Source organism: Leptonotus elevatus, chromosome 13, assembly GCF_054856555.1.
Source record: "Leptonotus elevatus isolate MCC_2025b chromosome 13, RoL_Lele_1.0, whole genome shotgun sequence".
Lineage (NCBI taxonomy): Eukaryota > Metazoa > Chordata > Actinopteri > Syngnathiformes > Syngnathidae > Leptonotus > Leptonotus elevatus.
The window spans coordinates 12,685,525-12,700,282 of NC_141251.1; the positions used below are offsets into that span (position 1 = coordinate 12,685,525).

Below are 14,758 nucleotides of genomic sequence, written 5' to 3' on the forward strand. Positions count from 1 at the left end.
TGCGCAACTGCCAGCCGCTCGGAGGCTCAAGGAGATGAGTGACAGGAGGTTATGTTCCATGCTGCTCGAGAACTTGGTGACAACTGTTTCCTGCAGATGGAGGTAGAACAAGGCTGGTGCCTTTGGACTTCACTCTCACTTCTGGGCAGACAGAGCTCACGAGCGCATCAGATACTCTCTTCAGAAGAGTCTTGTCTACACCCTGATTTAGTGTGTGTGATTAAACCGAGGATATTACCTCATACTGGATGGGCTCTGAAGAGTATTCTAACTTTTAACTCTTTGTCTCTTCTGAACTTTTTTTTTTTATTAACTGCTGGAGTTTTTACATCCAGAGGCTTCTCAGCCCCCTCCACGCTCCTGACAGCGAGAGAATGGAGAGGTGGTGACTTCATCCTCTCTTGAACCAACCCTCCGCTCTCCCCCTCCTTCCAAGAGCCTTTTTTTTTTTTTTCACTCCAAGCAGAAAGTCATTCAGGCAGCATGCCAGCAGTTTTCATCCTGCTGCGGTCCCTGGTTATCAGGCTCGTCAGTAGCAGTCTGGTTGGCTCACTGGTCCAGTTCCTCAGGAGAAGCCTCTCTTCAGCCGTCACACACCTCGGCACAGCTCTGCGCCACGTCTGGGAACGTGTCAGCTCTCAAGAGTCCAAGGAAGCTATCATAGGCTGTGTGCTATGTATTCTCAACATGCACAAGAAGGTGGACAACTGAGCTCCCTCTTCACTTGCTGTTCAAGATTCCACTTGTCAGCAGCGCGCAGACTGGACGAGCAGACGTGGTGAGTGAGGAGAGTGGAGAGACTTTTCAACGTGAATTTGGGCTCCAGAATTTCGCCCCCATCAGGAAGGACACTGGCCATGTCTGAGAGTATTGTCAGGAAGATACAGCCCTTCACAATTGGGACTAAGCTGTCGGTCCCCGCCGTGCCCAAATGCCAGGAGTTTACGGAGACTTATCTGCAATGTCAGAGCCTTGATAACTGCACAATGCAGCAGAACCTGAACTCGCTCTACCTCAGTCGACAGCAGGTCTGCGCACATGGCCCCTGCCTGGTTGCGCCCACCGGCCAGCAGGTAGCCCCCGTGAAACACAAACAGGAAGATATGACCGCGGAAGACCACTTCAACCAGAACGTGGCCCCTTCCTCTGCTGTTTCCAGATCCATCAAGAAGATCACAATCTCTGGGGATAAGAAAAGCCCAGAGAACACAATTTCAGTGGGACTAAGATGGAGATCCATTTTGGGATCCACTTCCAAAAACCACAATAACAACAACAACATCAGCAGCGGCACTTGTGATCTCAACATTCCTCGGATTGTGGGAGTCGACTGTGACAATGAATCCAACTCTCAGTTCAAGGTACAAGACACTAAATATGAATAGCAATAAAAAAAAAATAAATTGGGGATTTTTTTAATAACAACGGGGCCATGTTTGTTTTATTCTGATTAAGCCTAACCTAAAACTACAAGATTGTCATATTTAGATGCCTTCTGTTGCTAATTACTAGCTTATTTATTTATTTATTTATCTATTTATTTTGTACTTAAGTCACAAAATGCTATTGGAGTATTAGCAGTCGCAATGTATAACATTATTTCCTTTAAGGTAGTTAGACTTAATGAACAAGTCTTTACCTCCTGATGCTAATTACTGGCATAGTTTGAAGCATATTTGCGCTTATTTATTTATTTATTTATTTATTTATTTATTTATTTATTTTACTAAAGTCACAAATGTTATTTAAATGTAAGCAGTCTCTATGCATGAATGTATCTCCTTCCATATTCTGCTAGCTTTGTCATGCTAGCAACCTTGCTGTATATTTATATCAATGCCAACATCGGAATTTGTCTTGTAATTTTAGGTTTTACTGAAAACAAACAATAGTGAGGATTATCCAGCGCTGCAGGGGCAAACCAAGTCAAAACTAAATCGACACAAGTCCATCCAACAGGTAAGAATTGCTAAATTTGGCAGTTTAATTGTTTGTTTGTTTTTGAGTAAAATGTGATGACTTTTTTTTTCTTCTTTGACGAAACGTTCATGTTTGAACTGTTTTGGCATATTTGTTGGAAGTACATTTACCCCCCCCCCCCCCCCCCCCCCATTCCTGATACGTTACATTTGTGGGGCAGTTAATGCAAGACTATGACAAGGCCAGATTGAGTTCTTTAGTTTCTTCTTGTTTGGCTGTCACTAAATGTAAAAAGTCATCAGTCAGCAGAATAACCCAATCCGCTGTGCTGTATGTAGTGTGTTGCATGACATTGGGCAAAGCGTATTGTTATGTTTGGCGACGTGCTCGTTGAAGTCATCGCTGTATTCCTGTGTGTACGTGAGTGGGGGTGTGTGTGTGTGTGTGTGTGTGTGCGTGTGTGTGTGTGTGTGCGTGTAGTGCTCTGTTACAGCACACCCTTCAGAGGCACTGCTCACTGGAAAACATGAGGTCAGGGAAGATGTTAACAAAAGAGAAGATATTGTAAAGTCCACATGGAGGCCGGTAATAATAACACACAGCGATGGCCTCCCTTGTCCTTTTTGGGTTAATCGACTACATAACACGTCTTCGTTGCCTCTCATACTAACTACTCAGTTAAACATTTTTATTCCAAATACTGTAACTAACACTTTTTAAATGATAGAATTTGTTGTTTTTTTGAGCCAAAGATAAAAACAGAGCAGGAGATAAAAACTTAATTGAGCCTCCGTCGAAAGGCTGACATTGGAGGATCTGCCAATTCCTGCTTCCTTCATGTCGCCAGGTGTTTCCCGACCGGAGAGCTGCAGGAATGCTTGTCTAGTGGGAGCATCGTGTTCATTTGTAAAATTCAATATAATGCTGACATGGAGGGAGTTTTTAGTGTTATTTTTTTTTATTATTGTTTGTTTAGTAAAGAGCGGCCTTGGGAAACAAACATGGTCAGTCTTTGTAAATGTGTGAATGGCTGTCTGAGTGTCTGTCTTTATATGCACTCTGAGTGGCTGGTGACTAGTCCAGGGTGTAAGTCTGCCTTCCAGCCAAAACCTGCTGGCATACACTCCAGCTCACGCCATCCTGAACAGACGGACAGAGGCTAGAATCATGACATTTATTTTTTTCACAAATCCTGAAGAATAATAGATATTTGCTAACTTCCAGACTGACGTTTTAAACTTTCCATTGTGCGATCGGCAGGAGAAAGATGCTCAAAGATGTCAGCATCATGCACAGATTGAAGCGACAGCAGATGTTCCATCCCACAGTGACTGCTATACTCAGCACACATCTCTCTTTAACAAGAAAGTACTGCAGGTAAATCTATAATACTGTATGTTCACGTGTTCATAAAATGATCCTTCCGACAACACTTGCCTCGTACGAACAAAAAATGACAAATTTGAACTGCATTTACCTATAGCGCTGCGCTTCAGATCACCAGTAAATATGTTGTTTTAACGAGGCTGTAAGGGCCTCTTGATTGGTAGACAGAGAGAAAATAGGAAAAAAAACAGTTAGAAGCTGCACTTGTGTGCGACATTCCCGTATGCTTGGGCAATAGCAGGAATCTGGCTGCCTGTCTTAAATACATGTAGAATCATTGCTACCATGCATCAACTTTTTGTCCTGTCCTGTGTTTTTTACTGTTGTGAAAAGACCATGAAAACTATTTTCTACTTTACCGCTGAGGTTTTTTTTTTTTTAAACTGTCATTGAACGAAACTCTAAGCACCCTAAAAGTGATACCATTTGATTATTCCAAAATTTCGGGTAAACATGCCTCAGAAGTCATCATTATATGCAGAGGATAGTTATTATACGGCCATCCATTTTCTGATCCGCTTATCCTCATCAGGCATTGCGCGCATTGATTCCGGCAATACTTATAAACCGCCACTAGATGACAGTAGTGCGCTGCAAACACAGTAATTGTTATACAGCATATCCCTGTGGTTTTGCACACGCGGATTCACCTATTCTGACCTTTTTTTCTCTCTCCAGTATTTCTATCATGTTTTCCTTTCTTCTCCTTTTACTTGCTTTAAATTTTATATATATATATATATATATATATATATATATATAATATGATTATCATTAAGGAAAGAGTTTAAGCTTAGAGCAAATTAATTTACTTCACACTGTATGTTTTATGACGTATTATTTACATGACTATTATGACTGTATTATTTACATGAGAACAATTTAGATGTCAACAAATACAACGCATTGTTTCTCAAGGGCTCGAAACGATTTCTGCTCTATATTAATAATATCACAAATATGTTGGAAATGATCAAATTTAGCTGCTGACTGCTGACTAATGCTGACAGTTCTCAGATTATGATCAACTAATTAAAACAGTAAATACAGAACTTGAAAAACTGCGATTGGTTTGCTGTAAAAAAAATGTATACTGTCTTTTTTTGTGCAGCGTGCTGCACATTATTCCACTGCAGTCAGTCTCATTCTGGAGTAATGTTTTATTTTTAACCTTTATAACCACCGAAGTAAAAAGAAGCAAGCCTGTATTTAATTTATAAGCCGTATATTATGCCTAAGAATGGAATCAGCCAAAATATGTCCTGCTTCTTATTTTGTCCCAAGAACTGAATAAGCGGTGTTCAGCTCAAGGGAGACGAGAAGGGAAAAGCGCCACAAGTGAAGCAATTATTTAGCGATGAGATCATTGTTTGGCTTCATCTCTTCACGCCTATGGCTCTATGAGCTGCAGAACGGGTTGCGTTATCTCATCCTTACTTCCATGCCGGTGGACCTGCAGTTTGGCAGAAGGACATTTTGTCCAGTCAATCTGGCCAAGGACGCACATAACACTTGGGTTTTAGTAATAAGAACTAGAATTAGAATGAATCTCAAGAATACAATATGTAGCGCATTGTTCATGTATCAAACTGAGCTGCCTTTGGGTTAGTCAATGTGTTGAAATACTGTTAAGTGTGTTAAGTCAGAGATTTAGATACCTCAGGACATAATGGGTTAAAAAGGAGTTGATTGCTCGAGCTGATGATTTTTTTTAAATACATTTTTTTTTTTTGGAGGGTTAGGAATTTTATAAGAGCTTAGTGCCTGAGGCTAAGGTCACAAATCCGGTCAGCACACGGAGAAACACACCATCTGTCTCGAAAGCTGTTCTGCAAAACATCACAACTTTCACCAAGCCTTTTCCATGACAAAGTATAGGAAGCTGCACTCTCACAGTTGTTTTCAGGGCCAAGTCACATTACTGGAGCAGTTAAAAATGTGGCTGAATGGACAATATTTTACAACGTGTAAAAATGTACACTTGTATCCTTGCTTCTACCTTCAATTGCTAAAATAGGCTTTTGGGAATAAAAGGTTGTCTGAAACGAAGCCATTTTACTTTCTAAATAGATTCGTCAAAGGATGACGTTATCTGCAGGTCTGTTTTCAGTGAAGTCACAGGTTTTTCATATTATAGAAGCAATCTAAACAATCTAAACTTCAAATATTGGTGTTCTTTTTTTTGGGGGGGGGGGGGCTTGCCTAAGGCCCAACTGTACAAGCCATTGTTGTGCAAAATGGACAGGAAGAAACAAGGGAATCATAGACTTCCTGTATGAGGTCATTGTGAGCCATGAGAGCCTTCCAGTGTGAGGCGATAGCAGCAGGCACATTATGTCAAGCTTTTTTCCTTCTGTTCTACACAGAAATACCTTGGATGCCTCAAGGGGCTCGTAAACATGCTTCTTTGAGGCCAAGTGACATCACACGTTTGACGTTTTATTCTCGGGCTAAGTGTTGTTTAAGGGCGATGTCACGTGCGGTCGAGATGTTTAATGCAGATGCGGAAGTGAGTTTCTTATTCAGTATTACATTTGATTCCCTTAAATTGTAATGGCTTATTTGTGCACTGAAACTGTAATTTAACGTTTGATGAAGTACATAAAAACAGCTCTGTGGAAAATAAAAGCTTTGTTGATTTATATATGCTCCAGCTAGGATCTTGCTTAGAACTGGAAGTACCAGACTATTAATTTATTGATTCAGTCATTGTGACTGAATGGATCCCTGGCACTTTATATCTGGCAGCTTTATAGCAAACAAATGACAATTTTCCAAAAGGTTTTGGCTTTTGTCACCTGCTTTTCAGTTCTCACTCTTTACATCATCGGCCAGAAAACAAAAAGCACAAAGCCTTATGCAATCATGTCCTGGCAGTGGTCATGTGAAACGTCTGCTCTGCATAATATGACATTGAGAACAAAGTGTTTCTTGATGTGTCTGAAGGACTGGGAGCCAAGGCCTCTTTTCTCTCCTCATCAGCAGAAATAGCACTGTATTTGCTAACACTATACTACCACTTTGTCTTGAAACGTAACACATCTGATGTCATGCGACTCGCAGGTGATCCTTTAACAGAAGTTAGACAGTTCTATGAAATATGTAACCAAATTCTGATGAATATTGGATGTACTTGTATTAAAAAAAAAGGATTATAATGAAACGGACTAACAGGAAATTGGCTTTGCAGGCTGAGACATGGAGCAAAAGCAAACTGCAAGACCAGAAGCTGAAGGATGACTCCAAAATTCAGGGCTGCCCCCTGCAGGACTGGGATGAAGCCTCTCAAATACTTCAGCGAGATCTTAAAGACTTTGACAACACCTTAATTCAACTCAACCAGGTAGACATTTTTTTCTGTACTACAAACCAGGACAATAAAATGCAAACTACCTGCCTGTTACGACATTTAAGGTACTGTGCATTTAAATGCAGCTGTTAATCACAGTTAACCAGACAGTTTATACTTTTCATCTTCTTGAAAAGGCTAAATTGCAGATAATTAACCTACGATTTTTTTTCAAGGTTATATCCAAAGGATGTTTGTATAGACATCTACCAGTACACTCTAAAAACAGTTGGGTCAAAAATAACTCGAAATGGGTAAAAAAAAAAAAAAAACGCGACCACCCCAACTTTTTGGGTTATTCAATTAATTCAAAAACTTGGGTCAACTAAATAGTCCACAAACAACCCCCAAAAATTGGGTTGCTTGGGTTATTAATTTAATTTGACCAAAACTTTTGGGTTAAATAGCTCTAAAAGTTTGTTGGGATCATTTATGACCCAATTCAATTAGGTTATTCAAATAACACCCAAAATTGGATGAAATTAATACCCCCCCCCCCCCCCAAAAAAAAAACTGGGTTGCTTTGTTGGTCATTTATTTAATTTGACACAACTTTTTGGGTTAAATAACTCAAAAAGTTGGGTTGGCTTAATTTTGCCCCAATTCAATTGGGTTATTCAATTAACCCAAAAAGTTGGGTCAAATTACAAACCCACAAAGCAACCCCCAAAAAATGGGTTGCGTTTTGGTCTATTAATTTAATTTGACCCAACTTATAATTAAATAACCCACAAACCATCCCAGGGTTGTTTTGTGGGTTATCCTTAATCATTTGACCCAACTTTTTGGGTTAAATAACTAAAATAGTTGGGTCGGTCCATTCTTGACCCAATTTGGGTTATTTTGGACCCAACTGGTTTTTTGACTGTATGACCAAAAAAACACTTAATGTATGAAGATTCTGAAGCATATCAGGTTGCTTTTCCTGAACAATGCCATTTTATTTGTCTCCATTTCAAAAGACGGGCGATCAGCTCATCTGCAAGCTAAATCCCACTTCTGACCTTGTGAAGAATCAGCTCAGCCAGCTGAAAGACCAATGGAACATTCTGAAACAGACAGCTGCCACTCAATCCAGGGTCCTGGGAGGTTCTAAAAACCTGCAGGAGTTCAACAAAAAAGTGGACAAGCTTGAGACATGGATTAAAGAGAAGGTAAAGTGCAGCTAAATTGAACATGATTATTCAGCCAAGAGATTAGATTACCTTATTTTCTGAACAAGTTGGCACAAGGACAATGATTACTGGTAATAAACCTGCATGAATAGAGTGAGGGTTGTTCCTTTTGAAGGTGACGTTTTATCACTTATTTACAGTAGTTGCTAATCCACTCACGCTGGGGGCTAATTTCTGTTTATGCCCTTCCTTGACGGCAGGTATAATGTGGTATTATCCTGGCGCCTTTAAAAAAAATTGGCTGGATTCCCAACTAATGGAGGCTATAAACTCTGACTTTATGTGTGCCAACAGGAAGAGGATCAGTCTCTTGTTAATGTCCTGGGTGCAAATGTTGACAAAATGCAACTAACCAGAAGAATTTTAAATTTGAAACAGGTGAGCGTTAGCAATAATTGAGAACAGTGATATATAAACAAAGCATTCAATTTAAGTACAACCATTATTTAATATATAGTATACTGAATGTTATTCCACTTTTAGCAAAGCTTCCCAACCATTGATGTTCCGGGGTGCAAAAAGAACTTTTATACATTTATAATTGAATTATTCATTTTGTTTCGTTGTTTTACTGTAGGATGAGCAGCTATACAGAACCCTGCATGAAGAGATCAATCACATGGCTGTAAAACTGGAGAAACAAGGGAAGTCAGATAGTAAAGGCATCTCCAGCAGGAGAAAAAATATCAATAAAATGTGAGTGTTCATCAAGATGAACTAATATACTAAAGGAAAGATACATTAAAGTATATCTTTTTTTAAAATTGTTTTCTGCTCTGTAACCAGGTGGCTGAAGGTGCAGTCTCATCTGAAAAAACACCAAGACAATCTTCATCTCGCACTGGAAGTATCCTCATTTTACCAGCAGGCTGACAACACATTATTTGCCATTAATAACATGGTATTCTAATTATCTTCATTATGTTTTTCCATTGTTCAACACATGAGTATGACATCACTGGGGCCTCTGCTTTTATCTCAGATGAAAAGCATATCTGCCTCAAAAGAGCCAGGCCTCTTCGGAGACAGAGAAATCCGTGACATTGCCAGTCAAATCATGGTAGGAACGATCTTTTCCCCAAATAAAACACAGTATTTCCAAACCTAAAAGTGTTTTTGTAGAAAAACTCGCTACCTAACCGACGTGCCTGTGTGTGCTAGATGTTAGATGTGAGTGTGTCCCAGCTGTCAAATCTCCACCCTGCTCTGGCTGCCGGTGTAACACAGAAGCAGAGTGAGGTCAGGGACTGCTGGGTTTCTCTTCAGAAGGTTTTCAGGTAAGCTAGCGGGTCAGGATGCAAAACTATGTTGTGAACACACAGTCACATGCACCTACACACACACACACGTTTGTCTGACGTCAGTAAAGGCAAATATAGTGTGGGTAAATTTTAAGGAAGGACCACGAAATGCGTTTAAAACAGTAAATGTCCATAATGTAAATGAATGCTTTTTATTGAAAACAATAAACTAATTTGAAGGCAGCGAGTGATGTAACAAGTTTGATGTACTATATAGAGGATGCCAAATTAAAAGGAAAGCCTGAATGAATTCATGTATAAACAACAAGCTGATGGCTTCTACAGTCACCGCATCTTAGTCCAAGAGAACACCCATGGAGTTTTTGGACCAACATTAGACAGTGCTCTCCACCACCATCATCAAAACAGCAAATGAGGAAATATCTTTGGGAAGAATCATGCTCATCCTTGCCCGACCATGAAAAAACTCTTTCAGGCTGACAGCATGTCTTACTGGGGGACGATCTTCAGTTCCATAAATGACGTAACCGCTGTCGTTTAAGCTGTGTGCCGAGGCTATTTAAATCCAAAAGACACAAACACTGGCAGAAAATTCACAACCATAATTGGACTTTATTGTGGGCCTTTTAAAGCCCTGCTGTCAGCGCCGCAGCAATCACTTGCTTGCCCTGCAGGAGTGACCGGACAGCCCTCCCTCCCGCGGGCTCAACATTCACCAGGGAAGATGCTGACCCCTTGACACCAGCCCAAGAACTCCAATGCAGAATGGGAACGGAGACTCAAACCGTGGGAAAGAAAGATACAGAATGGCAGAGTCATGTTGAAGACTATACGGTAAGCAGTGAAGGTATTACAAACTGTTACTAGCATGACCACAGTGGCTCTTAGCTAGTAGGGGAAATATGTCATCAGTGCCAGCAACATCTGTGGCCACCGCACATAAAGTGTCAGATGGTTGGGAAAATGCCGTATTTTTAGTTTGAGAAGGGTTTTCCTTAATAACAGTGTATTTGGGGTAGGATGTGAGCAGATTCCAGATTGACACCCAGCGAGCATTTTTTCATTTTTACTAGGTGGTAATGCATTGCAGTACATTGCCAGAGTTCCCAGTCGTGAGATGGTCCCATATCCTGTCTTGAAACACTATGGCTATCCATTTGTAACAACTCCAAGTGTTGAAGTCACGATCACACCAACCGAGACATTATCAAGACTGAAACAAGACCAAGACTTTTGGAGGTTGAAACTGAGACAAGACCAATACTGTATATATTATATTATTATAAGAAAAATCACCCCCCAAAAAATAAAACAGCACAAAATGACCATCATTCTTTTTTTCATTACACTTGCAACAAAAAAACAAATTCTGGTATGTTGTTGTTTTTTTAAGTAGTATAAGGAAACAAATCTGAAATCTAGAGGCGTGGCATTCCAGGCGCAACACCTGCATTCTGCGTTTCTCACTGATGACAGTAGTACTGACCGGATCTCAACCGGTCTTGATCAAAAATTTGGAGTCCGCCCTGTCCAAGACTGAGACAAAATGCCTTCAATTCCGAGGTGAAACCAAGACCCTTAAGGAAGTAGTCTTGAGACCAAGGCCAATCTTAAGAACTACACCACCTAGCATCCCGGCGTAAGAACCTCTCAAGGTTCCATGAAAAATGTCAAACTTCTGACTATGCAACCGTGCTGAACACACTTTTACCCATCACCTCAAAGTCAACTAGTTTACATAGCCTTTTACTTTATGACAGAATAATATCCTGGCTCAGCCGCCTTAGCAAAGTACAGCCATTTGGTGTATTTATAGATGGTGGGTCAATCCAGGGTGACTGGATCATGATCTGAAATTACATTCTGGTAACCATGTAAGAAAATGATCAAGTACTGTATGTGAATGTTGCTACTTGGACCAAGCGGGCCATACATTTATAATGACAAACTGTGAGCATATCTGGGAAAAAAAAGCACTCGGCTGTGTAGCATCAGTAATGCTGCGTAGTTGTATAAAAATAATCAATAAAATGTGTTCTATAAGAAAATGTATGTTGAGGAAGTCCTGAAAGTGAAACTTCACTATTTCCATTGCATTTTTCTTTTAATTGAACTTTATTTTCCTGCTTCCTGCATTATTTGCAGGCTTTGACTGGCCCATTGTAAATGACAAGGCTGTTGAGCCCAGTGAGCTGGTAATACTGGTTACATTCTTATCCTAAGCCCTTGACTGCATTGAACTGAATCTTATTGACTTTCCTTGTTGCACTTTTGTGGGTGCATCACTTATTACGTTTTATAAACTAAATAGTAGAAATCATGTGTCACTTATTTTTGTAGCGCTTTACCTTAGGCGCCTGTGTGTACTTAAATGATAGCAGCTGGGCAGGTTTGTGTGTGTCCGCAGACACAGCTTGCTGTGCAAATACTGTTGATAGCGTGCATTGTGCATAAATATATCCACTTATCAAAACAATTTTAGTTGTCTGACATGTGTACATTGTCATGTGTACGCCTGTGTTTGTGACTCACTTATGTGGTTTGACTGTGGATGCCAGTAGTACGGTCTCTTTATTGCTGGAGGTAAACACGAGCATCATTTGTTTCTGTGGCTAAGTGTAGCCAGATGCTAGGCCTGCGGACCAGATGAACTCTGTGCTAAGTGATCGTTTTTGGCTGACATGACTTCATAGGAAGACACTCAAGAGGGGATCAGTCAAAAACAGATGAGTTTCAACACTACTGTCGGCAGAAGTGTCTTGTGAAAAGAGAGGGTTAGATGAGGCCTGAAAAGCAGAATACCACTTCAAAAGATTCTCTTTCATAATCTTTGAATAGTTGGGTACACTTGACGGGTTGTGTATATTATGAAGGAGGGTGAACAGAAGCAAATGTGTAGGGAAGAGATGTCGATTCCATTAATCCCACTTGTATTGGGATGTGGGATTTAAATCAGGGGTTAGATTCGTGACAGCTTTGAATGCCCATCTTGTTCTGTGTTATAATTCACATTTTTTGTGGTATTGTTATTCATGCGAGATTATTTTTGAACTCATTCACTCCCAGCCATTTCACTGAAGCAACCCCCTTTGCTCCCGGCTGTTTTACTGGATTGTGACTGATTTTGCAAGGCTCACAGAATATTGTGTTCTATTGCTATTAAACATGGATCCTACCCAAATAAAATTAAGTACATTTGTATCTGTTTCCGTTTTGTAGCAATTAGCATTAGAATATAGCTAAGTTTCATCATTATTCACAAATCAGTTTAAAACAGTGGGGGAAAGAGATTTTTGCAACATGACCCTGACTGATATCTTGTACTCTGCTGCCACTTGCTGGCTGTTTTTTGAATAACTACCATTGCTTTAAGCCACCTCTTCATGTCAGAAGCTGCATCAACGCTTTCTGAATGCTCTTGCATTAGAAAATAAAACAAAGAATGTGCAAATACGTTTTTGGGAGTGACGGACAAAGTATTAAAAAACGTTTTTACACGTTTTGGGGTTTGAATGAGTTAATTTATCCTTGGTCGTGTAATGTTTATTTTGACTGAGTAAAGAAATAACCTTTATAATTCGTTTTGTATCATTCAACAGTTGACAAGTGTCCATTAGCAGCAAGCTTGCCTCAAGTTTGCAGCATGTTGCCAATACATTTTATCTTACGTTTAATAATTTATTTATTTATTTTCCACCAGAGTACATCTGAATGCTGTGGGAGTACTAAGCAAAGCCAGGCACAGCAATGTGTGAACCACACCTCCTCACCCATGGAAGATGGGGCCGATGATGTCATCATCAGTCATCAGTCGAAGAGGGAAAGGTAATTTCTGTCGAGCTTCACTCCCTCTCTCTTATGTAATGAGAGGCCTTTATGTAAGTCATAATAAAAGTTGCATGTCTGTGTGTTCTTTCCAGCAGGAAGCTTAGAGGTGAGCCCAAGCGTGGCAATGCCCCGAAAGGCCACCCACAGCTTCATATTCAGCTCCAGAAGTTCACTGTGTCAGCTGACAAGGTAAACCAACCTCTGCCAGCAGCACCAAAAATCACTTTTTAAAACTCAAGTCTCGTTTTCCATCCATTGAATTACATTGCGTGAATCGCTCAAAGTTAGCACTCCATTTGTTCACGCTTGTTCTTACATCGTTCTCTTATAACAGGCAACAGACATTATGTCTAGCCATCTATTATCTACCGCTTATCTGGGGTCGGGTCGCGGGGGCAGCAGCTTTAGCAGGGAAGACGTCCCTCTCCCCAGCCACTTTAATCACCTCCTCCGACGGGATCCCAAGGCGTTCCTAGGGCAGCCGAGAGACATAGTCTCTCCAGCGTGCCCTGGGTCGTGCCCTGGGTCGTGCCCGGGGCCTCCCGCCGGTCCAGGAGGCATCCGAACTAGATGCCCAAGCCACCTCAACTGATTCCTCTCAACGTGGAGAAGTAGTGGCTCGACACTGAGTCCCTCCTGGATGACCGAGCTTCTCACCCTATCTTTAGGGGAGAGCCCAGACACCCTGCGGAGGAAACTCATTTTGGCCGGTTGTATCCGGGATCTTGTTCTTTCGGTCACGACCCACAGCTCGTTACCATAGGTAAGGGTAGGAACGTAGATCGACCGGAAAATCGAGAGCTTTGCCTTTCGACTCATCTGTTTCTTCACTACAGCGGACCGATACAGAGTCCGCATCACTGCAGAAGCTGCACCGATCCGCCTGCCAATCTCCCGCTCCAACCTACCCTCACTCGTGAACAAGACCCCAAGATACTTGAACTCCTCCTCTTGGGCCAGGATCTCATCCCCGACCAGGAGAGGGCACTCCACCCTTTTCCGACTGAGGACCATGGTCTGGGATTGGGAGGTGCTGATTTTCATTCCAACCGCTTCACACTCGGCTGCAAACTGCTCCAGTGAGAATTGAAGATCATGGCTTGAAGAAGCCAATAGCACCATATCATCTGCAAAAAGCAGAGATGCCTTACCAGGGAGGCTGAGGAGTGTGATCCCTCTATAGTTGGAACACACCCTCCATTCCCCTTCTTAAAATGGGGGACCACCACCCCGGTCTGCCACTCCAGAGGCACTGTTCCCGAAGTCCACGCGATGTTGTAGAGGCGTGTCAACCACGACAGCCCCACAACATCCAGAGCCTTTAGGAACTCCAGACGGATCTCATCCACCCCGGGGCCTTGCCACAGAGGAGCTAGACATTATGTCATGTTTCATAATGAGCAAATCTTCATGTGTTCACGTGTAATGCTGAGTTTAACAGTAACTGTTGAGTCTTATTTGTACCTATACAAAGTTTATTTGTTGGGTCTGGAGCGGAAACAACACCTCATTCTGAGTACAGTAGCGGTATTATTCCTTTAAGCTAACTCAGTGTTCTTATTCTGTGAATGCCGATTCCCTTTAAGCTAACTTTCCATCTCTTTAACCTGATTGCTCTCATGTTTTTCAGACTCTGTCATGGCTAAAGGAAAATGTTTCTATGGCCACACAAGTGTGCTCAATAGCCACTTTCGAGGGACTAGAGGCAGCCAGTCGGTGCCAACATGTAGTGCAACAAGAAATCCTCACCAATAAAGCCAGGATAGAGGTGGTCAAAAGAGTAAGCTACAGTTTTCTTTCTGAATGAGTTACAATGCATACAATGAGCTAATCTGTGT

At 41.3% G+C, this 14,758-nt stretch overlaps 2 protein-coding genes across 3 annotated transcripts in view; one reads left to right on the forward strand and one right to left on the reverse strand.

Annotated features, from left to right (window-relative positions):
• The first annotated feature begins 712 nt into the window (after positions 1-712).
• The window catches only part of mymx (myomixer), a 29,982-nt gene continuing 15,936 nt past the window's right edge, over positions 713-14,758 (forward strand). For both annotated transcript variants that reach the window (XM_086093844.1, XM_086093845.1), the window contains exons 1-14: positions 713-1,361; positions 1,870-1,959; positions 3,181-3,297; positions 6,497-6,649; positions 7,618-7,809; positions 8,125-8,208; positions 8,408-8,526; positions 8,617-8,731; positions 8,813-8,890; positions 8,992-9,107; positions 9,767-9,926; positions 12,793-12,917; positions 13,013-13,109; positions 14,551-14,700. In XM_086093844.1, the coding sequence (XP_085949970.1) occupies positions 858-1,361; positions 1,870-1,959; positions 3,181-3,297; positions 6,497-6,649; positions 7,618-7,809; positions 8,125-8,208; positions 8,408-8,526; positions 8,617-8,731; positions 8,813-8,890; positions 8,992-9,107; positions 9,767-9,926; positions 12,793-12,917; positions 13,013-13,109; positions 14,551-14,700 (2,100 nt within the window). In that variant the 5' untranslated portion in view covers positions 713-857. The remainder of the gene's footprint in view (positions 1,362-1,869; positions 1,960-3,180; positions 3,298-6,496; positions 6,650-7,617; positions 7,810-8,124; positions 8,209-8,407; positions 8,527-8,616; positions 8,732-8,812; positions 8,891-8,991; positions 9,108-9,766; positions 9,927-12,792; positions 12,918-13,012; positions 13,110-14,550; positions 14,701-14,758) is intronic.
• ntpcr (nucleoside-triphosphatase, cancer-related) overlaps positions 7,679-14,758 on the reverse strand; it is a 34,681-nt gene continuing 27,601 nt past the window's right edge. The window contains exon 6 of the mRNA XM_086093854.1: positions 7,679-7,755. The gene's annotated coding sequence lies outside the window, so the exon portion shown is untranslated. The remainder of the gene's footprint in view (positions 7,756-14,758) is intronic.